Source organism: Pholcus phalangioides, unplaced genomic scaffold, assembly GCF_987345545.1.
Source record: "Pholcus phalangioides strain wild (caught in Gottingen) unplaced genomic scaffold, Ppha-v1.0 ptg000014l_1, whole genome shotgun sequence".
NCBI classification, from domain to species: domain Eukaryota; kingdom Metazoa; phylum Arthropoda; class Arachnida; order Araneae; family Pholcidae; genus Pholcus; species Pholcus phalangioides.
Genome location: NW_028301607.1, coordinates 24614510 through 24642507, shown reverse-complemented (window position 1 = coordinate 24642507; position 27998 = coordinate 24614510). Strand labels below are relative to the sequence as shown.

The 27998-nt window shown below is 35.1% G+C and overlaps 1 protein-coding gene across 1 annotated transcript; it reads left to right on the top strand.

Moving 5' to 3' along the window:
• Positions 1-273: 273 nt before the first annotated feature.
• On the top strand, positions 274-27998 carry LOC149078317 (uncharacterized). The gene is made up of 3 exons (XM_089241962.1): positions 274-449; positions 7040-7104; positions 25976-27998. The coding sequence occupies exons 1-3, from the start codon at positions 404-406 to the stop codon at positions 27368-27370; spliced, it is 1506 nt and encodes a 501-aa protein (XP_089098088.1). The 5' UTR covers positions 274-403; the 3' UTR covers positions 27371-27998.

Below are 27998 nucleotides of genomic sequence, written 5' to 3'. Positions count from 1 at the left end.
GGCTTTTTTCCTTCACTGGTAGAAAAAACAACATATAGAAGGCGGAGAATAATAATAAATGTAATACACGAAGTCGAGTTTCTTTCTCAAAAAAGAAAAAAAAGGCAACTGCAAGAAGCTGCTGGTGCTGCTGCTCCTCTGCCAAACTTGACATACTTCTCGAATGTACCACGTTGGGTTTCTTTTTCGAATATGGGACAGAGCCTCGGGGGGTTTTTCACTATAAGGGGGCCGATGTACTTACACACTTATGGGACCCGATCTCAGTCACTCACTCGAATCTAAAAGATGCAACCGGTATGAAGTTGATGACTCTTGCTGTCTCGTCTTAATCTTCGAGAGTAAAAAAACATAAGTTTCGATCGCTTTTGCTTTCTTTAGATATTTTTCCAAGTGATTAGACATGACTTTTTACGTTCGCTGGATTTTATTGTTAGCCGTTGTTGCGGGTGAGTTAATTAATTAATTAATTTTTTGTTGTTTGTCACTCAGATTGGAATTTCAAAATGGGACATTTATGATTTTTCGGTATGGGATTGCTATGTGCAAAAAGCCCGAGCCGCACACAGTGGTGGCGACAGGTGCAGTCACACCGGGCCCCGCACTCCCATTAGTAGAACGAATTTTTTTTTTTGTGTGTAACAATTAGGTCTGGGAATCAATTAAAATTTTTCACTGACTAATCAAAATTTTTAATCGATTAATTGACTGATTAATTGAATTTTAATCGTGTATTTTTCGTAAATATATCTGTGGTGTTTGGTCAGAACATATCTCCAAAAAATGGCTTTTTGATCTAGTAGTAAGTCTTACTAATTATAACTAATTAGAAATGAGATAAATGCACAGATACGTGCGTACAGCTAAAGAACATGCTAATGTATGATATTTTCATTTGTAATTTGTTTTGTGTATGCTTTTATTTTTGATTTTTTAATGACAATGAAATGCTTATACGTATCTCAAAAATGTGATTTTAGAGTTATCATGTTCTGACCAAACACCACAGATATAATAGTAACTGATGCTATAAAAATATGTTTCATTCATTTCATGCACCTATTCGTCAGTTGTAAACAAATATAAGAATAATTAAGAGAGAAATTAAGACTGCCCACTTGAAGTAATTCAATATGCTGAACATATTTTGTTAAAATCTGGAATTTCTTCACTTGGAGATCTTGTCATTTAAAAAAAAAAAAAAAATCTTGGTTATTTTAGGCTAAGCACTGACTTCGAAACTACTTCCGATCATACTGTTGCTTGTTTTCATACATAGAAACTCCTCCCAAATAGTACATGTGAGGGGAGAGGAACTGATTCTTCCAAGAACACCGAGAACCCACTGTACATGGTGGAAACAATAAATTTTGGTCTTGTTTTCTAAAACTCCCATCAAACTCAATGAAACTAAAATCACTAATTTTCGTTGAATCGACGTGCATTTTCCCATGCCGAAAAATTTGATGAAAATATTGATTCAAACAATTTTAAATATGATCCCTTATCCAGAATTTAATATATAGGCACGTAACAATTATTAACTGATCGATTAACCAACCCGAATAATCGATTAATCGGACCAGCCCTAGTAACAATAATAAAAAGAAGTTCCACGGTGGGGCTGCATTTTCGACAATGAAAATGCTTATGAAAAGTTAAATGATAGCTCGAGTTATTCGTATTATATTCGAGTTATTCGAGGGGTATTGACGATTTCGGTGTCTCGGGATCCTAACTTTTTTAAAAGCCCCCCCCCCCCTGCCCTTGAGCCTAATTTTACACGCTTTGGGGGAGGGGGAGGAGTAGTCTGCATCCAGAAATAATTATTATATAAAGAATATGCATTATTATAGAATGCACAGGGATAATAGAAAGTAGCTCTAAAAATATGAGCTCATAGATAGATGCTAGTTACACCCAAAGATTTAAATCAATACAAAAATTAATGAAAGTTTAAAACAAAGAAATAATTCCTGAACTAATGAAATAAAGCTCCTGAACTAATGAAATAAAGCTCCTGAACTAATGAAATAAAGCTCCTGAACTACTAATGAAAATTTGGAATTAATGAAAGAGATAATTCGAGAATGAATGAAAAGTCAGATTTGAGGTGAAAATTCGATTAATGAAAGAAACAATTCAAAATTAAGGAGAGAAACAATCTAGAATTAACGAAAATTCGAAATTGCTGAAAATTCAAAGTTAATGAAGGAAATAATATTCCAAACTTGAGATGCTACAGCAGTTGGTAAGGGTGGCTCTGCAAAAAAAGCACGTGTACGTAGTGATATCTACCTTAAAGCAATCATTTCAGATGATTAAAAATTTCCAGAGATGTTCCGATTTTTCGGTAAAAAGATATTCATTTTAAAGAATTTTAAACAAATAATTTATAAGTGAAACTTCGAACATAGGTTCTACGGATAAAGAAAAGCGACGGATGAGAAACTTTTACATTCAATTCGTAACGTAACAAGTGGATATGATAATGAGGGATTTTTTTATATGTAGTACTTAATTCTTTGTTATAAAATACGTATTATTTTTATTCAAATATTTTTCAATTGATTGTATTTCACTTTCATGACACTGCATTTCCATGGAACCGATTCAATCTACCACGGCTAAAGAAGTTTCACTTCGTAATATACTTGTCACAAAATTAATTAATTAAGTTCTTTTTAATATGTACATATATACAGATCCTAATGTTTTTCTGATGTTAAATTTCCTTTCATTAGAAGGGCAACTGTATTTGGCTCCCTTCACCAAGAACCATTTTTTTGCTAAGAGGAAATGATTTAATTTTCTTTTTAGACTTGACTTTATATACATTGGTTCAGCAAACACAGGAGAATGTAAATCCTTTCATACAGCCACTACGTTCAGTGGAGTCGCTTTGCATCTATGAAATACAGCTGTTATATTTTTAAATTAAGTTATTCAGCAATAAAATAAGGCAGTTGAAGTGTCTGTAAGCACACTCAAACCACATGAACATGAGAATACTTTTTCATAACAGCAATTACAGTAATTCTTTAGAATAATTTTTCAGTTTACGCTAAACAAATTTTTGTACATTTTTTGTGGTCTGAAGTACTTTTTTTTTTTCATTCACATATATTCAGAAGCCTTTATCTCTGAATTGCTCATTTACAGAGAAATAGAGGGTGCACTCTACCATCATAGTTTTTGTTTCTCGTTAGTTTTATGGCCACTTGATATGTCTCTTGATATAAACTAATTTTTCCACGTATGTTATTCGAAAAACTTCATTAAGACATTTAATTTGTTACAAAAGAAATCAATTTAATAATTCTTTTTTAAAAGAAACGATATTTGTATTCTCACGATTTTTTTTCATCAATGGTAAATATCTGCATAGAAAGGAACATTAATAAGATATAGCACCTTGCTAATTCTTACTTATTAGTTCTATTAATTTATGGCAATAAATTTAAATGAGGGAGTTCGTCTCCTTTGAAATCAATGAAATTAAAATTACCCCCAAATCACAGGAAACATAATTATGTGCTCTTAAACGTTTCTTTGACAAAATCGGTTGAAACTTCATTATTTCACCTCTGTGAAGAAGAAAATATATTTCTATGTTATACGAAATAGAAATAGCAAAAATAAAATGCAGGGTGTTCTGTTAATGGACCGACAAACTCAGAGGGTTGTCAGTAGGCATCAAGAAGAACAAAAATTGCAATGTAACATGGTGGCGCCAACCACGTTGAGAGGGTGAAAATTTCGAAAAACGTATGAAGCCAGCTTTACGAGAGAAGGCATTGCCAATACACGTAATACACACATGTAGGCGATGGGTAATCCCCATGTCAGTGTACAGTGGAAATCTCAACAGAGGTTTAGTGTCAACGTGTGGGCAGGAATTATCTCTTGGGGCCGTACTTGCTGTCAGAACACCTGCATGGAGAAACTTACCTTGTTTTTCTGCAACTCGTCCTCCCGGAATTGCTGCAAAGTGTGCCGGCCGTAGTGTATGTGATTCAAGCACGATGGTGGCCCTGCACATTTTTCCCGCGAGGTGCGTAATCACCTCGATGTTACATACCCAAGGAGGTGGATTGGACTCGCGGGACCCGTTGCTTTGCCTCCACGTTCGCCGGATCTCAATCCGTGTGACTTTTTCCTATGGGGGTTCACCTTAAATCACTCGTTTATGCGACGCCTGTGGACACACCGGAGGATCTCGTAGCGCGGATTGTCGTCGCTGCGACAGACATCAAAACAATACCTAGTATCTTCGAACACGTCCGGGAATCGTTTTTACATCGTTGTAGACTGTGCAATGACGTCAGCGGCCGCCACCTCCAACAACTCTCGTAATAATTAATCAAATAAATCTTTCTGTAGTTATTATTGTACTTTCTGTCGTTTCAGCGTGACATTGAAACCTGCATGAGTTTTTCGTGATTTTCACCCTCTCAATGTGGTTTGCGACACCATGTTCCATTGCAATTTTTGTTCCTCTTGATGTCTACTAACAACCCTCTGAGTTTGTCGGTCCATTAACAGAACACCCTGTATATATTATAGAGACAGCAAGAATTTGAATTGAATAAGCAATTTGAAAAGCATTTAAAATTTGAACTATGAAGTGTTTTTCGAGCTAGAGGGCTGTCATGACTTCAGGGGGTTTCACTCGAAGTTTCTCCAGCTCAAATAATTAACGCCATAAGATGTTTGCGTGATTTCCTGATGCCAATAACTGTAGTTGAAGAAACTTCGAGTATAGACGTGAACTAAGTAGAGCCTTTAAAAAAAAAATCTTTTCAGCGAGTACTGTTCAAAATATGGTTTCATATGTTTCTGATTATACATTGAAACATAAAAAGAGAATTCTGTTCTTATCAAAAAATAAATTACTTTTCCTTCTTCCTTCGCTTGTCCGTATCAAACAAATAAATTTTATTGCCTTTCAGTAGTTTCCTTTCCCGAACGTTTCCAGACTCCTACTTATAAAATGGTAGAAGTTTCGACCTTAATCAACCTTAACCTTCTTTACTTGTAGTTCTGCCTTACTTTCAAATAATAAGGCCGTTGACCAATGTCTGTGTCTTTTCCCTATTCTGCTATTTCTATTTCCGTAGGAGATTTTCTGTACTTTCTATGCGTAAATGAGAGAAGGTTCATATACGGATTCGTGTTTTTTTCGTTTCTTCTTAATGGGAAACGCTGCACCAAAGGGATAATATATTTCCCGTATGTTTTTACGTTCTTTTTCTGTGTTTTTCTGTTGAGAATGATGAAGTCAGATCACAAAGGCACCAAAATGAAAGTAATATTGCAACTATTTTTGAAGTTTTTCAATTTTTGAATCATTTAATAAGGGTGACTCGTTGGAAAAACGATTATTTTACTATTTATCCCGAGAGGGAAAGTCTTTTAGAATAGAACAGAGAAATATCCCTACCAGACGCGGGACCAGGAGAAGAAAAAAAAAGAAAATAATAATCGCGGGACTTCTTCGCGGATCAATAATTCATTTTATCATTCAGATAATTCATAATATTTTCATGGTTGTAGCGAAGTCACTTTATTTTACACAATAACAAAATTATTTTTCTATTAATATTGTGTATTATTATGATGAGTGCGAGCACTCCCGGAAGCGTGGGGCCTGGTGCAACCGCACCCATCGAACACCCCCAAAGGTGTCTCTGGGATAGCCGTAAGAATTCTATTAGGTTTTTATCGTTTACTCTGGCAACAAATTTCGTTCGAAGAAGGGTTGTAACTGCAACCGGGCAATGGGTCCCCGAGCTTCTTGTGGAGCTCCCACCCCAGGTGAGTAATTCGGAAAGTACCAAGCCCCCCCCCCCCCCCCCTGCATCTCGTGTTACTATTCTGATCCAAAATGGATGGAATTCTTGGAGATATTTGGAATGCATGCCATTTTTTAAATGCATATCTTGTTTGGAGTGGTGTATCAATTGAAATTTTTTATGTGTTTGTATTTGAGCAAAGTTCTACGATTAGTCATTTTTCCTTTCGATGTATATGATGCATAATATTTCAAGTGTTTCGTTAAAGTTCCGGAACCGTGCTATATAAATTAATCAAGTGACTCATACCCGTCAATACAGGTTCGTATTTCTTGTTGTAAAACGTTGACGTCAGTGTGGTATTTATAGTCGGTAACTCAGATTACACATCCGCAAAGATCATGCAGTAAATGTTCACAGTTTGGTTCTTTCGATACAGTTCAGTTTCCTCATAGAAACAGGATGTAGCGTGGTTTTCTAATTTTCTCAAACCGATAGTAATCAAATACACCAGTTTCCACAAAAAAAAGAGAAGGAAATTTACAGGTTTTGCTATTGGACATCTCTGTGTATATCAGTGATGTATGTGACTAATATACTACTGTATTTATAAAATAGAGTATTTAGGATATCAGATAAAAACAAGTTCCACATGTTTCTTATGAAAAAATAAAGTTCTAATCATGACTTTCGATTTCGAGGAAAATATAGCATTTTCTATTTGAATAGGAAGAATGGCTCAAAAAAAAAAAGAAATGTAATGTATTAAATTGGAATGGGATATTCACACGAATACTCATGTTTATTAACCTGTCAACCAGCAGCATAGTAGAAATCACTTCCCCCTTCCCCCCAGTATAAAATACCATATATATATATTTTTTTTTTTATTATAAAGTAAGCTTGAAATAGGTGCAAAGAAAGATGGGAAAAGAATTGTTCTCTCTCTATTGAGAAATCAGCTTTACAAAATATCTGCGTTTGTCATCACTAAAATAAGAAGCTTTTAAGAAGGCGAGATATCTCGTCAACGCCGGTGAGAGGGTTAAGAAATTAATTCGAAATTCGGTTTTTCAAGTGTTAATTTGTCAAGAGTTAGTGTTAAGTCCAGGTTTCGTTTCCACTGGAACCTGGTTGCCGTAGATTTAAGCTCTGTCTAGCTGAATCTTATACGTTCATGATTAAGAATCATAGCAATCTGATTATTATTGCCTATTTCTAAGTAATAAAAATGATTTTTCTAGGTGTGTTTCAAGTGTCTTCTACCGAAACAACTATAGGAAATAATGGAGATGATACAACGGAAGACGTAAGTTAGACATTTCCATGCCTTACTCATTCAAAATATCAATAACAAACCCGTTTATATTTATTACTGTAATAAAAAATTCAAGTATGTATTTTTGAAAGAAGAAAATTTCACATTATTTTTAATATGAAAGCTCTTTGTATCAATAGACAAATAACATATTCTTATTTTGTTAAATTTGAAAGTATATAAACAATCAGAAATAATAAAAGAGAACAACACAAAAATGAATCTCACGCGTTCTTTGATGCGTGAATAAACTGGAGATGTCTTATTACACGCTAGGATTGCTTCGGCAAATCATGTGTGTAGTTTAGTGCATGGAGAAATGCAATGTTTTGTGAATGAGAGCCAAGATTAATTTTTTTTCTGCAGATTATCGTAATTCTCGAAAAACTTATTGCAGTTATGAGAGAGAATATAAACGATAATTTTTTAGTGAAAATTCGGTTTTCTTGTATCAGTGCGTAATCCTACAACTCTTCACATTTGTATGAAAAATCACGTATAAGTCAAAATTTCAGGAGGAGACTAAAATTACAACGTCGTAAATAATTTTAGTATGGGGATGTAATTGTAGAATGGTAAAGAATTTTAGTATGTGGATGCAATTGTAGAATGGTAAAGAATTTTAGGATGAGACTGTGATTGCAAAATGGTAAAATAATTTAAGAATGAGACTGTGATATTGCGGAATGGCGAAGAATTTTAGGATGCGATGGGATTGCAGAATGGTAAAGAATTTAAGGATGAGAATGTAATTGCAGGATGGTAAAAAGAATTTAAGGATGAGACTGATTGCAGAACGTTGAAGAATTTCAGGATGAGAGATTGCAATCGCAATATGATAAATAATTTTGGAATTAGGATGTCATTTTAGAAAGTAGGCTTTAATTGCAGGACCGAAAATAATTTCAGGATGAGGCTTTAATTCCAAAAGTGTAAAGCTTTAAGATGATTACACCTAGGGCAATAACCCATTTCTTATTAGTGCTTTGAATTTAAAATCATCCTAATTTTATCGTAGCATGCTATATATATATACAAGTATATATACACTATTAACGTGATGATCACATATTCCCATGAGATCATTACGATTTGTCCAGGGAATGTGTTAGTGCTAGTAAACATCTATGCCTGAATCCAGACCTGCACAGTCGGAGGCTAGCTCTTTAACCACTCGACGGCAGGCGATTCAGTTCATTGATAATCACGCTCAACGGAATTTCCGATAATATCTTTAGCTTACAATACTCATATGGGTTACAATGATACGGAGCAAGGGGTAATAACTTCTTAACGAAAGCTCAGGTAGCTGCTATTTTGAGATCGAGAGATTTCTGTAATGAGATCTCTATATATAAGAGATGACGTTCAGTGATTCGTGTCTATCAACAACGGTGGCATGCCACATCATGGTCATCTATGTCATCTTAGTCACCACGTAATTAGCTGGACGGTCAACGGGATTCTATTGCAGCTAATGAGACACTTGAAAAAATAATGAGAAGATGGCGCGTTATATATATATATATCTATACTTTCTCCTATCTAGTGAATGCCACGATAGTCTCTAATAGATAAGAATGCTGTCAATGACATCGTAAATAGATTATTGTCCTTATTCTTTTCTGAATGGAGGAAAAAGTTTTTCAACCTCACAAATTTTGGAATTTTTTTAATCTGTTGCGGTACGGGCGCATAAACTTTCGCACTCGCGGGCTATTTTTCGCCCTGGGGTTACTTTTGCGGTCCGTAGAAGAGCTAAATCTCTTCTTCGCGAGTCAAACACTGGTAAAATTAATTTGAACACATTTAATTGGGGCTAAGGAACTTTCTGCATGGTTTATCATTGCAGCAAAATCAATAAGAAATTATATAAATTTCGTAAGCGTATTCCAAAGCATCGCAGTTACTAAAGCGTATTTTGAAATAATGATACGAATATTTTCGAGTTCCATGGAGGTCGGAAAAAAATTCTTGAATGCTCTAGAACGGCCCACAGGGGCTTAAGAGGGAGTGTTTGTGCTATTTTAAGGACCCTCGTCATCCTAGGGAAGTCCTAGTATTCTAGAGAAAAGGCACCATTTTTTTTTACCACGGTTAATTTTCACGGTTCTATTTTCCTACTAACTACTTAAATGTTACGGTCATCATTCAAAAATATTTTTTGGATCTCATCTGAAATCTCTACATGGTTTGTATCCTAATGTTCCCCACCTTTTTTTAATATCGCAGCCTCATCCTAAAATTCTTCATTCTTTTGAACTCACCTCATCCTAAAAATGTTTACTCTTTGAATCACAACTTCGTTCCAAAAAATCTTTACCCTTTTGGAACCCCAGCGTCATCCTAAAATTGTTTACCATTTTGGAATAACTGCCTCATCCCAAAATGGTTTTTAATGATGGAATTGCACCCCTTATCTTGAAATTCTTACTTATTTACTATTCTGGAATTACAACCCTCGTCCTAAGGGTCTTTTGAGTCCTGAAATTAAAGCCTACTTCCTGGTGTTGCTTATGATGGTGTAAATACAGTCTCATCCTAAAATTGTTTATGATCATGAAATTACAGTTTCATCCCAAAATTCTTCACAATTCGGGAATTGTTGCCTAATTCTATAATTCTTTTCCATTCTGGATTCACAACCTCATCTAAAACGTTTTTACCATTCTGAAACTACAGCATCATCATAAAGTTATTTTCGGTCCGGAAATTAAAGCCTACTTCCTAAAATATTATTCATGACGATGTAATTATAGTCTTATATTTTGCAAGTCTAACTTTTGTGCAAATACTTATCATCTTGAATTGCAGTCTCATGTTGAAATTCCTGACCATTCTGAAATTAAAAAAATGCCCCCATCCTTCACAATTCTGGAATTACGGTATCATAAAATTCTTTAACATTTTAGAATTACAGCCTCATCTCAAAGCCTTCAGCCTCAGCCAACTACCTAAAATTGTTTATGATCTGAAATTAATTTCACCTTAAAATTCTTTACGACCATAAAATTACCGCCTCATCCTAAAATTCTTTACGACCATAAAATTACAGCCTCATCCTAAAATTCTTTACGACCATAAAATTACAGCCTCATCCTAAAATTCTTTACGACCATAAAATTACCGCCTCATCCTAAAATTCTTTACGACCATAAAATTACAACCTCATCCTAAAATTCTTTACGACCATAAAATTACCGCCTCATCCTAAAATTCTTTACGACCATAAAATTACCGCCTCATCCTAAAATTCTTTACGACCATAAAATTACAGCCTCATCCTAAAATTCTTTACGACCATAAAATTACAGCCTCATCCTAAAATTCTTTACGACCATAAAATTACAGCCTCATCCTAAAATTCTTTACGACCATAAAATTACAACCTCATCCTAAAATTCTTTACGACCATAAAATTACAACCTCATCCTAAAATTCTTTACGACCATAAAATTACAGCCTCATCCTAAAATTCTTTACGACCATAAAATTACAGCCTCATCCTAAAATTCTTTACGACCACAAAATTACATCCTCATCCAAAAAAATTCTACTTAATTAGTTTTGAACAAATTTCCAATTGGAAGTTAGAGAACAGGGAGGACCGTATGAAAATTTAGATTTTTTTATTTTATTACACACTATATTTTCACTCCCAAAACTGGTATAGGTTTATTTTTGAACTCTTTTTGAGCATTTTTTAAATTGTAACTATACCTCTACGACGGACGGTTGATGAGACAAAAGCCGCATTAGCACTTACAGGACACCCTGTACATAGAGGTGAAATCCGGTTCATGTCTGGAGAAGAATCATTCTCTTGCGGTTTTACATTATAATAAGGCGCGATGTGGCTTCTTTTAAAATAATTTTTTTATCTCTTCAAACAAGAAGCTATAAAAGTGATATGACGTCATCACGCACGGCAAAAGAAAGATGAACGTAATAATAGAAAAGAAGAATATAATAATAGTCAAAGATACATATTATCATTATAATTCCTTCGGGGCTTCCTCGATAGTCGAAATTTCCCACCTCCACCAGGGATGACTATAAACTCTCCATGATATTATAAGAAACCTTGCTTATCCTTCGGCACAGTTCACTGCCCTTGAGCTTCCTCCATGGATTGTCCTACGCCCGTTTTTGTTGATGGCGTAGCTAGGCTAGGCTGTTAAGATGCTACTTTCAAGCAAGTTATGAGGTCACTCGTGTTGACAGTCCATGAGACTGATTAGCATTCACGAAGTCTTTCGTTTATCCCGTGATTGCCACGCTGTTATAAAAATAATGATAGTCATTATCCTTATTCTTGGACTGAAAAGAATTTAAATTAAAAGTAAAAACATCAATTGGTCAAACTTGGTTATAATGACATCAAAGATTCCATGAAATTCTGTCGAGATTGACCGAGATGCAATCAAATACTATACACGGAGTTTAAATTACATTACAAATAGGCTGACCATATTTCATCGGGGAAAATGTGGGAAATTCGATCATCTAATTAGCCAAAATGTTGCCGATTGTCATAGAAATTGCCAACTCCTATTCATAAACAGCCCCTGCTGGGTAATAAAATTCTACAGTAAGTCTGCAGTGAATTGAAATACGTATATTCACAAAAAAAAACATTGAACACATGGCACATGCTCAACATGTGCGATGAATACTTATATTGATACGGTCATATGCATTATTATAAATTTTTTAAATTATGCAAATTATCTTCAAATTTTATTAATCCTGAAAACATTTCTTTCAATAATCTTGAAACTACTTCCTTCAATAATTCTGCAAATATTTCTTTCAGTAATTGGACTGAAAAGATTCCAAGAATTCTGCAAATATTTCTTTCAATAATTCTGAAAATATTTCTTTTAATAATTCTGAAAATATTTCTTTCAATAATTCTGAAAATATTTCTTTCAATAATTCTGAAAATATTTCTTTCAATAATTCTGAAAATATTTCTTTCAATAATTCTGAAAATATTTCTTTCAATAATTCTGAAAATATTTCTTTTAATAATTCTGAAAATATTTCTTTCAATTATTCTGAAAATATTTCTTTTAATAATTCTGAAAATATTTCTTTCAATTATTCTGAAAATATTTCTTTTAATAATTCTGAAAATATTTCTTTCAATAATTCTGAAAATATTTCTTTTAATAATTCTGAAAATATTTCTTTCAATTATTCTGAAAATATTTCTTTTAATAATTCTGAAAATATTTCTTTCAATAGAGAGAGATAGACGGCTTTTTTTTTCAGCCCAGATATTAAGGAAACAGATATTTTCTGGATATTATGCCGAGGCGAACTCAGAAAGAAAAGTAATCTGGTTTCCGCAGAGACTCGAACAAAGGCCCTCTTGCAATCCTCCTTTCAATAAATGTGGAAAAAATAATTTTCATTAATTATGAATTTTTTTGAATCGCGAAATAGTTTTTTCCACGAATTCTGAAATTGTTTCATTTTTGAGGTTTCTCCCCCCTCCCCAGAATTTCTATTAATTCTTCAAGTATGCATGCCTTTCTGTCGGCGGGCCACTGCGAAAAGCTTTGAGAGGGGCCACGCGTGGCTCGCGGGCCATGCGTTGAAGAATTGTGCATCAGAGCCGCCTATTATTGACGTTATAGCAAAGGCATCGTTACAAACTTGGTCCTCAGGTTGACCGTATACAAAATGTACATTTATATTTATAATATTATTTTTCCGAAATGTCAAGCTGTGAATTCTGAATGCCGCTCCTCCAAATGTCAAGTTGAATTTATGTAAATTTAAAGTGCCATCAACGTGTCAAGATTTTCTGTGATATGGAAGAAAGCGCTGTCTAAATGTTCTTCATGTAAATCCATCGTATTATATGAATATTTAAAAAAAGAAAACATTTTCAAAAGAAGAGGCTAAAATTAAATAAAATTAACAAATGTGGTGTTTTGTGTAAAAAAGGAAGAGTGACAGGCTGCAAGTGGGTGGCTTTCGTTTAAGGATAGATTTGGGTCAGTGCTCTTATTATTTATTCTTCCAAAGGAAGCAGCAAAATAATAATAATATGTGGACAAGCGAAGAACGAGTTCGTTGGCTTATTCCCAAATACTGCCGAAATGTTGGTAATATATTAGATAAAAAAGCGTTAGTTGTGAAGCGTTACCCGAGGCCACACACATTAACGATTGCGCATTCCGCTAATTGCCTGAAATAGAAAGCTTTGACTCTCAGCTGTTTAATAATACGTTTGTAGAAAAATTATTTGATGGAATGTGTGTGTATATATAATCTTTTTTATACGTGTGATGGAATATATTTATATTTAACTCATTCCAACTAACTCTCTAACCTCTATTTAATTCATCTGTCTACATGTAAGTAAATCTAGAACTTAACCGATTTCACACTCTTTAGAAGTAATCTCCACAAATTGCACTGAATAAACATTATTTGCGGCTCTGGAATTTTGGGTCTTCATTCTATAATTTCTTACTGCTTTAATGTCAAAGCTAAAATTTTGACTCTCATCCTAAAATTACGGTTGCCGTCCTGAAATCCCTTGTGGCTCTAATTTTTGGTTTTCACCATAAAGATGTTTACGGATCTTATAGCTCTCTACACCAAGTTTGAAAATTACTGTTATCTCTAAAGTTACTATTGTTATCTAGTTATCTAAATAAAGAATCCTAACAGTCTGAAAAATCTGAAAAAAAAGAAAAAAAAGAAATCTTGAAAAGATTCCAGCAGTTCTAAAAATCTCAAGGTTTTAGTTTTATAACTCGAAATACAAACGAAAATGATGGTCCTCATCCAAAAAAAGTTTCGAAGTCCCAACTCAAATCCAACACGTTTCTTATCCTAGAGCTTCCTGCTTGCTCTACAATAGTTAAGGTTTCATTCCTAAAAAATGTTTAAGGTTACAATTAGGGATGGGACAAACACTCAGTTCGTATTCGCAGAGCCGCCCTCAGGGATGTGCTACACGTGCTGTCACATCGCGTCCCACGTTTTGCGGGACCCCTCGCGTTTATTACGGTAATGATAATTTCTTTCCTAAATTCCGAATTTTTATCAAATATTGAATTATTTCTCTTTCATAAATTCTAAATTTTCATTCATTCTAGATTTCTGAATTTCTATCATTTATGGAAATCTGCATTTTCATCAAGAAAAAAAAAAATTCTTGAATTGTTTCCTTTAATAAATTCAGAATTTTCATGAATTCTGGAAATCTGAATTTTCGTCAATTCTGGAATTATTTCTTAAAAAAAAAATCCTTAACGTCCTCAACCCAAATCTCACACGTTTTTTATCCTAAAGCTTCATACTCTCTACAGTAGTCGAGGTTTCATTATTAAAAAAAATGTTTAAGGTTGCAATTCGGGATGGGACAAATATTCAATATTCAGTTGGTATTCCGTATCCGGCCTGTTCCGCCCTCTTGCCGAATATTTGTGCTTTAATAAATTGCCAAATCCTGACAATAAAAATTTTATTGGTACCTGAAATTTTCTATGTACGATTTACAATTAAGAAACTGAGAAGTACACTGAATTTATATCAGCATGTCTAACAACATACCTAAGGTGTCAATAAATTCTGGAAAAACATATTGGGGGGAAGGGAATCGTTTTGAAGCTTTTTCTAAGGAATTAAAAAACAATTTTGGTTTTTTTCCTGATTTGTTAAGCCCTAGTATAAGAACGAAATTACTTCATAGACTAAACGATAGACCATACATTATAGCTGTTGAAAATACTGATAATATTAGTTTGAACATATACAATTGGTGTCTAGGTACGTTCTGCATAACGTAGTTATCATTGCACTAAAATCAATAATGTATTATATTGATAGTGTAATTGGTTCACGAGCCAGAGTTTGCGCATCCATGGTTTGAAAGGATGAAAAAATATTGATTTTCCAATTAATTTGTTCCAGGGAAAGATAAAATGGATAAAATAAACGTACTTAAATTTTTTATATGCATATCGCAAAAAAGAATGGGACAAATATGTAAATACTGTGTATGGTTAATAATACATTTGGCTTGAAATAGTGTTCTTAATTTGCCTTAAAATTATTATCAAGTGTTTTTTAAGAAAATGCTATACCGTACAATTTGTTTAATTTGATTATAGATATCATAGCATTTTAAAAATCGGTTTATTTTTCAAATATTGGTCTGAAAATTAAATTGTTTATAAAAGAACAATTTCAGCTGTTTAAAATTATTCTCAATACTATTTTGAATTTAAAACTAAAAGCCCTAATTTGATGTGTAGCTGTAATATATTTTTAAGAAAAGCTGATATTCGGATACTGAATATTTAGTAGATCGATATCTGATAATTGAATGTGTAAATTTTTTATGTTAGACCAATTTCATTCATTTAAAATTATCCTTAATTTAATTTTCAATCTAAAACCAAACACTACTAATTTCATTCGTTCATTGTAATGATTTTTTTTAAAGGAAAACTGATATTCGGTATTCGACCACAAAATTTACCGAGCCAAATAATTTTTTGTTGTCCCATCTCTAGTTATAATCTTACACAGTTTACATTCAAATCTTGAAGTTATTTAAGGTCTCGAAAATAAGACAGAGTCACCTTAAATTTCTTACGATAGTGAAATAACTGCCTGATTCTGAAATTCTTGAAGATAATGAAATTGCAGCCCCATCCTATTTTATCTTTATGGTCATGAAATAAAAGTTTCAGCCTATTTTATCTATATTGTTGTAAAATTAGTCTTATCTTTAAATTCTTCATTGTTCTATAATATATATAATTACATGTCTGCCTGAAATTCTCAGTCTATTCCCACAGTATCGCAGTCCATGAAACTACAGCCTCACCCTTAAAATTCTTTTCTGTTCTGGAAGTATAACCTCATTCTATAACTGTTTATTTCTTGGAATTACAGCCCAACCCCAGAATTCTCCATCATCCTGAAAAATGAAAAGGCTCAAAATTCTTTAATAGGGTTCTTAAATTACAGCCCCATCCTATTATAACCCATGTGGCGTGATGGTAAGATGCTGTTACGGTCCCAGGTTCAAACCCGAGAGAAGGTATAAGTAAGCTATTTTCCCTAACGAGCTTGATATACGACCACCAAATAGATAGCGCCTTCATTTCCAACCCATCTCATTAATGGCAGTAAATTGCGATGTGGCCAGAGTTGGTGTTTGATGAAGTAGTAGAAAGAAAGCCCCATCCTAAAATTCTTACTACACAAAAAATTCAACGACAAAATATTTATAAATTTATCCATCAATCTAAAACCCTAAAAAAAAAGCAAACTTTTCATATTTTTGTCACCTATTATCTAAGATTGTTACTTAGGTAATAGCTGTATTTTTGAAATATATGACATCCATCTTTTTCTCAGCCACCTCGTTGGGCATTTTGCCTGTTGTGGCGTTGTATTTGTATTCATTAATACTACGTTTTTATCGATTATTACGAGCTTTTTAAATCGTTTCAAGAAAATCGCAATAGCATTCAATTTTTATGAAATCAAGTAAGAAAATTACTTCTTACGAAGGTGTTTAACAGCTAGCTGATGTGAAGATGTATTTAGGAAAGAGAGAAAATTCAACTACCTTTGTGCGGGGAATCGAACCCACGTCCTGTCACTTTCCGGGTGAACGCCCTAGACCAGTTGAATTTTCCCTCTTTCCTTAATGTATCTTCGCATCAGCTAGCTGTTAAAAACCTTCGTATGGATAGAGGGGTGGCATCATCCTCGGATATTATTTCTTACTTGAATATTTCATTTTATTTGGGGGGGGGGGGTAATGTTCCCCAGAAATCGTTAAGGTGTCCTAGACCCTCGGGTACCGGGTATTCTTCTAAAGGACAATGATGAGGTTTTGTCCTTCGACTGTCTATAAACAGACGGTTTTCGTGACTCAAAAAAAAGGTTGAAGACCCTTGGTATAATGTCCTTTGAATAATGTACCCTTGGTATTACTACTCTATTGCAGTGACTCAAATGCTTTCTTTGAGTAAATATCCGGAATATCGCAACCACACACGGCGCTTGAAATTCTACAATACAGCAGTAATAAATTTCACATTTCCTCACACACCTTTTACATTTTGACGAATGTATTAAAATCCCACAAAATTTATGTCAGTGCACTGAATTAACTTGACAAGGTTTCTAAATGCCCTCCCTCACTCATTCTCAAGTAGTATAACATCGCAGATTCTCATGTTTTCCTCGTGAGGAGGTCCATATACCTGCCAATGGAAATGTCGACATGAGGCCACGCAGTTTTCCAATCCGGACGGAATGGTCTTAATGGCTTTCTTCTTCGTATTTTTTGATCGATCGCATAACAAAGAATCTCCATCGACGATCTATTTTGAACCTTGATTCAGGTCATTGAGATTTCATAGAAAGATATAAACGAGTCTCTATTTCAACTTTTTTTTCCCCTGAGATTGTTTTGTTGTATGGCATGTGCATGTTGCGGAAGGATACTTTATGAGCATGATGAGCACTCGTTTTTTTTGATGCCGATGGAAAATGAATTGGTTAATAGTGATTGATCTTTGAAGACACTGGAGGAAACACTTTATTTGAAACGAAAAACCTTTACCGGAGTTTCCTCATTGGGTGCCAGTTAAAATACAAGACACATACTCCCCCCACCCCCGTCCAAAAACAACATGTCTACCAACCATGACATGTTGGAAAATGCGGAAACGTTTAAAAATAATGCATTTTTGTGTCATGAAAAGGCGTTTTGATGTATTTCCATCACGTTATGTCGACTTGAAAGAAATTCGGTTAACAAAATAAATCGGAGGAATGTTTGAATATGTGCGAGTATGTTATTACCGGAGAAATAATAATAAAAGAACCTGTTTTCAACTTTGGACAGCTTTCAATATTTTTCTTATGTTACTAATAAGAATCTATTTTTAGGTAATAAACGCTTTCGTCCATTAGCACCCATCACTCTCAGCTGAAATAATAATAATAATAATAGTTATTACTATATTATGTGAAAATATTTTTTTAAATATTTTGTATTGAACAAATCAATGGAAATTTCGAAGAAGGTTCACTCATTCAAATTTTAGGCAGTTTTTTTAATTGTGTTATATTTCTCACTGATACTCCCTCGTTTTACAAAAATGCCCCTTTAAAACTTTGGAGAAGAGTGAAATTAATCTCTCCAAAATTATATTTTTGGATAACACTGGTAAGTATCATAGCGAAGGTCTGTCTGCTCCCTTCAGAGAGACTCCCATCTAATGCGGGACGTACGATTAACAGCTCATTTCTGAATTTTCCTATTACAGGCGCTCACATAAGGTTTTCATTGTGATGTTAACATTGGTGGATAGGATATTATAGGTGAAGTTATATTTTATTTACCTCAGCCACGAATCGCCGGATAAAGCTTTACGAACGTTTCGGACACAGAAGAGATTGAAGAAATGTCCAGGTTCAATGTCCCGATTTGCTTTCGTGCAGCATCCTCTATCGACAAAAATTTGAACTAAACTTTTTTTTTTCTTTACAAAAAAAAAAAACCTCCTCTCTTCGTGAGAATTTTTTTTCGAAAACCGCATTCAAATGTATTCATTCCTTCATTCTTTATTAATTTTTGAACTACTTACAAATTTATGTGACACCTGATTTTATTTTTAGATTTTCTGATTTTTAAAATTCCAACAAAATTATTCGTCAAACACGAGAAAAAGACGAATATCTTCAATTGGAAAAAAAAAAAGTTGATAAAAATCAGAATGATTTTATCACGAGACGTGCATAGAAATGGTACGAACAGTACGAAAATAAACGTGACCCCTTACGGTAGCAACCAAACAGGCTTGGAAGAAGATTCAACAGAGCAAGTTATCTATGACTTATCTCGATCGATGACATCCCGAATCGATAAAGATTATTGAAGGAAAAATGGGGTGATTTTCTTGGTTATTCAAATGATTTTGTGCAGAATTTTCTAGTGTCCTTATACTTTTTTCCCAGGTTTTCACCTTTACGACAAATTCAACAATTTTTTTTCTCAGAGAGACACAGTGCGGAACTCATCTATTTTTTTTTTTCTTCACTGGAAAACGTTTAGTTCTACTTGTAATTATCACTCTAAAATTTTCATGTATTTTTACATCAACAGGTTATCGAAATACATGGTAATTTTTTGGTTGTCCTTAAACTTTTTTTCCAGCACCTTAGGAAATCCGGCACCAGAGTCCTCTTGTATGTTTCTCTGAGGCGGAGCATTTTCGCAATCTCAAAAACCGAGGTATTAAATACTGTGCCAGAATTATAGATACAGTGTATCGGAGAGCAATAGATACTTCGAGGATAAAATGTAATTACAATTTGGAGGTAGGGTGGTGATTCCCAATCAGTTAGTCACAACAACTTCGAATTGCGGCGAAGGTCTTGGGTATGAAAAGTGGGTATTCATAGATGATGAAAATTCAGAATCAATGAAACAAATATCTTCGGAATGAATGGTAGAAATATCTTCGGAATGAATGGTAGAAATATCTTCGGAATGAATGGTAGAAACATGTTCGGAATGAATGGTAGAAATATCTTCGGAATGAATGGTAGAAATATCTTCGGAATGAATGCCGGATAATATACACTCAGAGTTAATGAAAACACAGAGTTAATGAAATACAGTCGAATCCCGCGTTTTAACGAATATCATTATAGCGATAATCTCGTTTTAACGAACACTTTACTAATCCCTAGATAAGTTTACATAGGAACAATGTAAAAATCTGGCATTCCTTTGTAACGAAACTTCATTATAACGAAGTGATTTCTCGGGTCTCTTGGAGTTCGTTATAACGGGATTCGACTGTAATTTCAGATTGAATTATAGAAATAATTCCAGATTGAATTGTAGATATAGTTTCATATTCAATTGTATTCAATTGTAGATACAGTTTCATATTCAATTGTATTCAATTGTAGATACAGTTTCATATTCAATTGTATTCAATTGTAGATACAGTTTCATATTCAATTGTATTCAATTGTAGATACAGTTTCATATTCAATTGTATTCAATTGTAGATACAGTTTCATATTCAATTGTATTCAATTGTAGATACAGTTTCATATTCAATTGTATTCAATTGTAGATACAGTTTCATATTCAATTGTATTCAATTGTAGATACAGTTTCATATTCAATTGTATTCAATTGTAGATACAGTTTCATATTCAATTGTATTCAATTGTAGATACAGTTTCATATTCAATTGTATTCAATTGTAGATACAGTTTCATATTCAATTGTATTCAATTGTAGATACAGTTTCATATTCAATTGTATTCAATTGTAGATACAGTTTCATATTCATTTGTAGATACAGTTTCATATTCATTTGTAGATATAATTTTCAGATTGAAGACTAGAAAAAAATTTAGATTGAATGCCAGAAATAATTTTAGGTTGAAGTGGAAATAATTTCAGAGTTAATGGAAATTCATAATGAAGACAAAAAATAGTTTCAGAATTAATACGAGAAATAATTTCAAAATTATGCAAATTCAGAGTTTTTTCATAATTTTGAAGAAATTTCTTGAAGAAATGATTTATTTTACAAGAAATCATTTTTGAATCAATAAAACTTAAAAATGGTAATTTAAACAATGGAACTTAAAAATAATGCAGGAAAGGGTTTCAGAATAATGAAAATTAAAGAACTAATTTCAGGTTGAAAGCTAGAATTTATTTCAGACCTAATTCCGAATGAATGCAAGAAATAATCTCAGGATAAATGAAAATTCAGAAGCGATGAAAAAAATAATTTCAGACTTGGTGACAATCCACAATTATACAGAGCCTGCACACGATTTTAAAAATTAAAATTTTCAAGCTGTTTTACTTAATATAATCTGTGATACATAAAAGTAAAGAGAAACATTCAACGTTTCTTTTTCAGCATCACGCAATAGATGGCAGGACTTCCATAGAACGCAGTGACTGAAATTGACTGACCCAGTGTTACCAGATTCGAAAACTGAGAAAAGAGGACTCCTGCGCACGCACCCTAAATAACGTCACTTTTCCCAATTTCCACAACAGACGGCGCCGCTATACTGACCAATAAAACCGGCCACACAACAATCATTTTTCCCAACTAAAAAAAAGCGAAAAGCGAATTCTGGGAAATGCGACGGTGTTAACGCGTGTGGGAAAACACTCATATCTATGAAGAGATATATCTTTGAGAGTTGAAAAAAAAACTTTTCCTCAGAAAACAATTGCGAAAATCGATAAAGGAGAAGAAAATGGTGAATTTGGCGAAACTTAGGAGGACGCTTGAAACGACGTAAAAAGGGATGACGTCTGGTAAGTCTAGCGGTTCTCAACCGGTGCTCCGCGGGGCTCTTAGGGCTCCTTGTGCACTCTCCAGGGGCTTCGCGGCCACTCTAGGGAAAACAAAAAAAAAACATTAAAATTAAAAAAATAATAATTATAAATATTTTTAAACAGTAAAAATAAATCAATAACTTTAATGAATAATTAAAAATGGGCCTACGGGGCTCCGCCATAGAATTTTTTTACTAAAAAGGGCTCCGCGAGTCAAAAAAGGTTGAGAACCGCTGCTCTAGACTGAACCATTCTTTTGTTATGACATGAATGTCGCTCTCCACTTGTTAATACAAGATATACAGAAGACTGGATGTTGTGAAGATATTTATTATTTGAGATGTTAATTTTTTAAGGAAGGAAAAAACTCATCTCTGCCTCTACCGGGAGTCGAACCCGGGTCCCTCGATTGCCGGACGAGTGCTCTGACCACTAAGCTACAGAGGAGATAGAGATTTTCCTTCGCTAGAGCGTATATGTGCCGAACGGAACCGTGCGATGGACGGTGAACCGATCAGCTAATAGCTCATGGACGACGAGCCACCAGAGGGCTATATATATGACATGAATGTCGCTCTCCACTTGTTAATACAAGATATACAGAAGACTGGATGTTGTGAAGATATTTATTATTTGATATGTTAATTTTTTAAGTTTTTTCCTTCCTTAAAAAATTAACATCTCAAATAATAAATATCTTCACAACATCCAGTCTTCTGTATATCTTGCATTCTTTTGTTGTTGATTTTTTTTGTCAGTTACACATTTCTAAATGCACGCGGCACAGAAGTAGCGGAAGCAATACCCTTGCCCATATTATAACACACAGAAACTTTTTCTCTCTCATTGCCACCATTTTTAATTTCAGATACTGCGCTTTAAGGAAGTACTGCCATCTATTAAGAAATGTCGTTAAAAAAACTTTGAATGTTTCTCTCTTTATTTTTATGTATCACAGATTATATTATGTGCAATAGTTTTGAAAATATAAATTTTTAAAACCATGTCATTCATTTGCACAAACCCTGTATATTCAAAGTCTAGAATTGATTGAAGTTTTCGATAATACACGAGCCTTCGATTCTCACTACTTAAGATGCGACTGCTTATGCTTACAAATTCATTTACTCGTTCTGAGGGAACAAAACCAAAGGCTGTTGTCTCAATTGCCCCATAGAGGGAGAGAGAGTAGCCTCATTTAACCTGATTGTTGCGCGTGATCTAGATTTCTCTCGAATTTTTCTTCTTTTTTTTTCCATTATTAAAAAGAAAATCTGGTTCTATCTTTACTTTTTCTGTGTAAAATGGCCTTTGCCTTTCTACATTTCTCTGTCTTTCAGAGAAATACCTCGAGGGGGGTCCAGAAGCTTTTAAAGTGAGAGTCTGTCTCGTGTCTGTGACCTCTCTCTCTCGCTCAATATCATGTGTTGTTCTAAATTTTCTCGTAATCCGGTTATAAGCGATGTGTTATACCAAATTATGAAATTTACTTGTTTTTTATTTATCAAAAAAAATCGACTATTTTTAAATATATTTTTTTTTTCTCCACATTCATCAGGAAGTTGTGTCCGAACATTATTTAATCGATTTATGACAATGGTTAATACATTTTCGGCCTGGTTCCGGCAAGGGAAAGTGGGACATTTGATTTGCACTTCCCCTCACGACGAATTTGTATACAACGTGCACTACTTAACAAAATTTTCCGGGGACACCTATACATATATATGTAAATACATATATTGATAATCAGTAGCTTCTGTTTGGGGATATTCTCTATTGGGACGGTAGTGGACGAATGTTCGTGTGTACCACGAAGGAAGAATTATTACATTGACATTCTTGAATAGAGCTGGACAAATATCCAAACATTCACATACCCGGTCGGGCATGTAACTTAGAATAATAGACGCCCGAATCATAATATTTTTCTTGCCCGAAAAAAAATTATGACTGAATTTACTTGAAAAAAAAAAAAAAAAAAAATCAGAAACAAATTGGTTTATGTGCTTAAAAAATATAGAAAGTGATATAACAATTTTTAAATCGAAATTTCTCAAGAGAAATATGAAAATTCAAAGGGAATATGGTCAGCTATTACAAATCTAAAATTGCAAACCGCTAATTATAATTTTCCGCGCTGTTGGTATTGGAAAAGAAGTCACCAAATTGCAATGCACTTCGCTTATACAATCATAGCCGATTTATGGTAATAAAAGCCTGGGCTTCACTGGTACTGGTTTTTTTTGTGCAGTTAAGTGTTAGCACTTCAAACTTTTTCTACTTGGAGACCTCTGAAATTAGGGGGAATATTTTTCACGAATCAGTATAAATGAGAGAAATAATTCGCGATACAGTGAAAAAAAATATCTAGTATAAAACTTCTATATTTTTTATTTTTATGCCGCATACCAATGCAAATTTTTAGTGCTTATTTCTCTAATTGCAAAATATTATTAGTGACAAACATAAAAACATATTAACCGGTATTTTGTCAATCAAATTTTACCGCGGTATGTTAGCATAAAATTAAAAGAATTATAATTTCTAACCCTACGTTGCTTATTTTTAAGTCGCAGATTGGTTCAAACCAACAACCATTTTATTTTAATAATTATAACCGATAGTTTTGCTTTTATTTTATAGATGGCAGCACAAACTATTAAGCAAAACTTTCCTATTTCAAGCAATATTCGTGCGTATTTCTCTCTTAGATACAGAAATTATTGGAAAAAGTTAATATAGAATACGAGCTACCCATTAATATTTTTCTGCGTGTGTTTGCATCATGGCTGCAGATGGAAGTATTTCTGCGGAATTTCGCTTATGTTGTGCGCAGGAACACTTGCATCATCGTCGATGAAAAAATTAATAAAACGAGTGTTTAAATTTTTTGATTTTTACATGCCCGCGCGTTGGGCATGTAGTCGAAAAAATACATGCCCGGCCAAATTTTTACATTCCCAGAGCATATAGGGCGATAGATTTGTAAAGCTCTGGTGCGCGACCTTTTCAGTCCGCGGGCCAGGTATTCGGTATTTCTGTCGCTCGCGGGCCTGAAAATGTCGAGCCCGGATTAAAATGCGTAAATTAAGAGTTTCGCTTATGTTGCGCATATACATGGTGACCCAGAACTCTCTCGCCAAAATGAGACAAAGTGACAGTTTTTCGGTTTTTCACTGAATGTTAACATGGAATTTAAACAACCGGCGTGGAGGCAGCAAGAATAAAAGGTCCAAAAGTAGTTTTGAGAATGAGGGGGAAAAAATATTGCCTGTGATACAGAAGAAGGAATTTTCCTGTCACTACTCATGATGTGAGAATGGTGTGACATTCTGGCAACTTATGAAATGTGGCAATGCACGTATCCCTCGAATGAGTGGGTTGTGGCCCTGGGTTCTACTACTACCTCCGTCAGATGTAAGAGATGAAAGGGACGATATTTTTTTTGCTCCGTAAAAAAAAGTGAAGAAAGAAGTGAAGCTCCTGTGAAGAAAGAAGAAATTTTTCTGTTGTTATTCGTGATGGGAAGGAGATTGCCATATTTTGGCGACTTTTGAAGTGGGGGGGGGGGAGTGATGCATACATTCGTCTAATAACGCAGGGGGAGGGGTCAATAGAAAAAAATAATTTTCCTTGAGGTGCAATATCATCCTTTCATTTTGGCGGTAGAGTTCTTAGGCACCTTGCTATGTAAATAAAAGTCTCATCCAATTTTATCTTTATGATCATGTGAAATCGGTCTCATCCTATTTTATCTTAATTGTCATTAACGTACATCCTCATCCTATATTTATCATTATTGTCATGAAATTACAGTCTTGTCCCGTACTTCATCTTTATCGTCATGAAGTTATAGCCTTATCTTGAAATTCTTCGTTGCTCTGTCTTCACCCCTAAAATTATTTTCTGGAAGTATGGCGTCATTCCATAATTGTTTATTTCTTGGAAGTACAGCCTCATTCCATAATTATATATTTCTTGGAGAAGTACAGCCTCATTCCATAATTGTTTATTTCTTGGAAGTACAGCCTCATTCCATAATTGTTTATTTCTTGGAGAAGTACAGCCTCATTATATAATTGTTTATTTCTTGGAGAAGTACAGCCTCATTATATAATTGTTTATTTCTTGGAGAAGTACAGTCTCATTCCATAATTGTTTATTTCTTGGAAGTACAGTCTCTCATCCCATCCCGGAATTTTTGATCGTCCTAAAACGAAAGGATCTGAAGTTCTTTACCATCCTGTAATAATCGCGTCGTCCTCAAACTGAATATGATCCCCAAATTACAGTCCCATCCTGAAATTCTTACTGAGCAACTTCAACTAAAAAATATTTATGAATTTATATATTAATCTAAACCTTTAAAAGCAAAAACTTTACACAAGAGTTAGTGTAATTAAACTCTATTTTTTTTCATGATCGTTAGTATAATATTACATGATCTAAAATGGTATTTTTTAATTTGTGTAGCTTGTGGACGAGTTGCAAGGAAGACGGTTGAGTTCCGTAGATTCTCGCAACGATCTTCCTGATCTCAGCGACGAGGTACTGCGCAAGTTCTTCGATTTCGTCGACGAAGACGACGAATCCTCGAAGAAAAAGCCACTGAAAAATTCACTCGGCAAGCATAAGTATCCGGTGAAGAAACCTCTGCGTAATTCGCATTACAGTCATTCACACGGGTCAACCTCGCAGCAATCCCATCTGGTCACGCCCGGATCTCACTACAAGGAAGACATACACAAGCCGAGGAACGACGGTACTCCACGAGAAAACACCTCAAACGACGGCAAACCAGTCACGATCGGTAACTACCAAGTCTCGGTGGTCGACGCGACCAGTCCGTTACTGTCGTCCCTGGGGCTGAAACGACATCACCTGGAGCAGATTGCCGGATCACCGATACCTGCGTCACCACCTAATCCGACCCCGGATCTGACAAGCTCAGAGTCGTCGCATTCGGCATCGTACGCGGAGCACCCCAGGACGTACCAGGCAGCTCCTAGCTACGCATCCTACCAGAAGGCGCCACCGAACTACGGTCCACCTCACCACGACAGCAACCATCAGTATTCCCATCATCAGCCTGTGCCATACTCTGGAAGCAGCGCTCCGGATCCCCACGGTCCTCCTCGGTCTCAATCGGAACATCACCCACCTGCGCACAGGATCGGATACGCCCCAGACTCTAGCTACAAGTACCCAAACAGCTATCCCCCACCTCCAGCAGATTCCCATTACAACAGCCGGTACGGTCCACCCGACTCGTGGAAACCCACTGGGTCCAGCGATTACAGCCCAAAGATCCATTATGATCAAAACGAGGGCCAAAGACACAATCCGAACTACAACCGGGCATTGTGGAAACAGCCGGAACAGCTGTATCCACCTCATCCAGCACCACTTCCGTATAAGAATCCACCGGAGACTCACGATCTGAGCCCAACCTACAAGGCTCCCACGAAGCCCGCCCTGGGTGCCGTGTCACCTTACCACAAAACCGAAAGCTCCTATTCCAAGCCTAGTTACGCTTCGTCGTCCGACCACTATTCTTCTTCTTCCTCCTCGTACTCAAGCGGTAGGCCGTCGTCATCGTCGTCCTACAAGACGCCTGCAAGAGCCGGATCCATATCCCACGAGTCCTACCATACGCATTCCGCGCCCTCTAAGCCGGGGATAAGCATCAGCTTCAAAGCCAAGACACCTGGACACGGAGTGAGCATTCCTATAAATTTCAACCCGCTAGATGTCGTCAAGAAGATAGCCCTGCCACTGTCAGCGTTGAACCCACTTGCGAACAAGAAAGTGACCATAGGGATTACGATAGAGAACAAGGACACTCACCATCAAGTTCCTCATTACTAGTTCCGATTACTGTGCGGTAGTATTATAAATCAAGTTCTGGACTGTGATCTTTTCCGAGAACCAAGCTTATATTGGTTCTCACGAGTCTAGGAGGGTTATCGAACTAAAAATGGTATTCAAATACGAACTGGTGAATGTGTAGTCATTCGGAAACACAGGGTGTCTGTTCATTTCACCCAGTGTGTGGGACGCTTTCTAAAACTTTATCAAAACCCACCTTCAAGTCGAAATCATTATTCAAGGGATTACGATCCATGCAGGTGCCTAAAACAATTTTATAGTCCTCGAAGGACGAAAATGGATGTTACGTTACGTCACGTGACATCAGACACGCCTTTTCTTCTTCAGAAAAAGCAACTGCACGTCAGATTTTTCTTATTTGGCAGCTTCAGCGCTATTTTGGCATTCTTGTCCTGTAGCGTCGAAGGAGAACGAAATTGCAGACAAGGCAGGAATAATTCGTAATAGAGAAATAGATTTGCACCGAAACAACATACTAAAAACTTTTTCTGTTTCCCCCCCAGAAGCATAGCCCCCCCCCTTCCTGCAGTAGACCCTAGGGATGGAATCTTTGGAGAACCCCAGGCCAAATTTAAACCCCCCCCCCCCATAGTGAATTTGTAGTTTG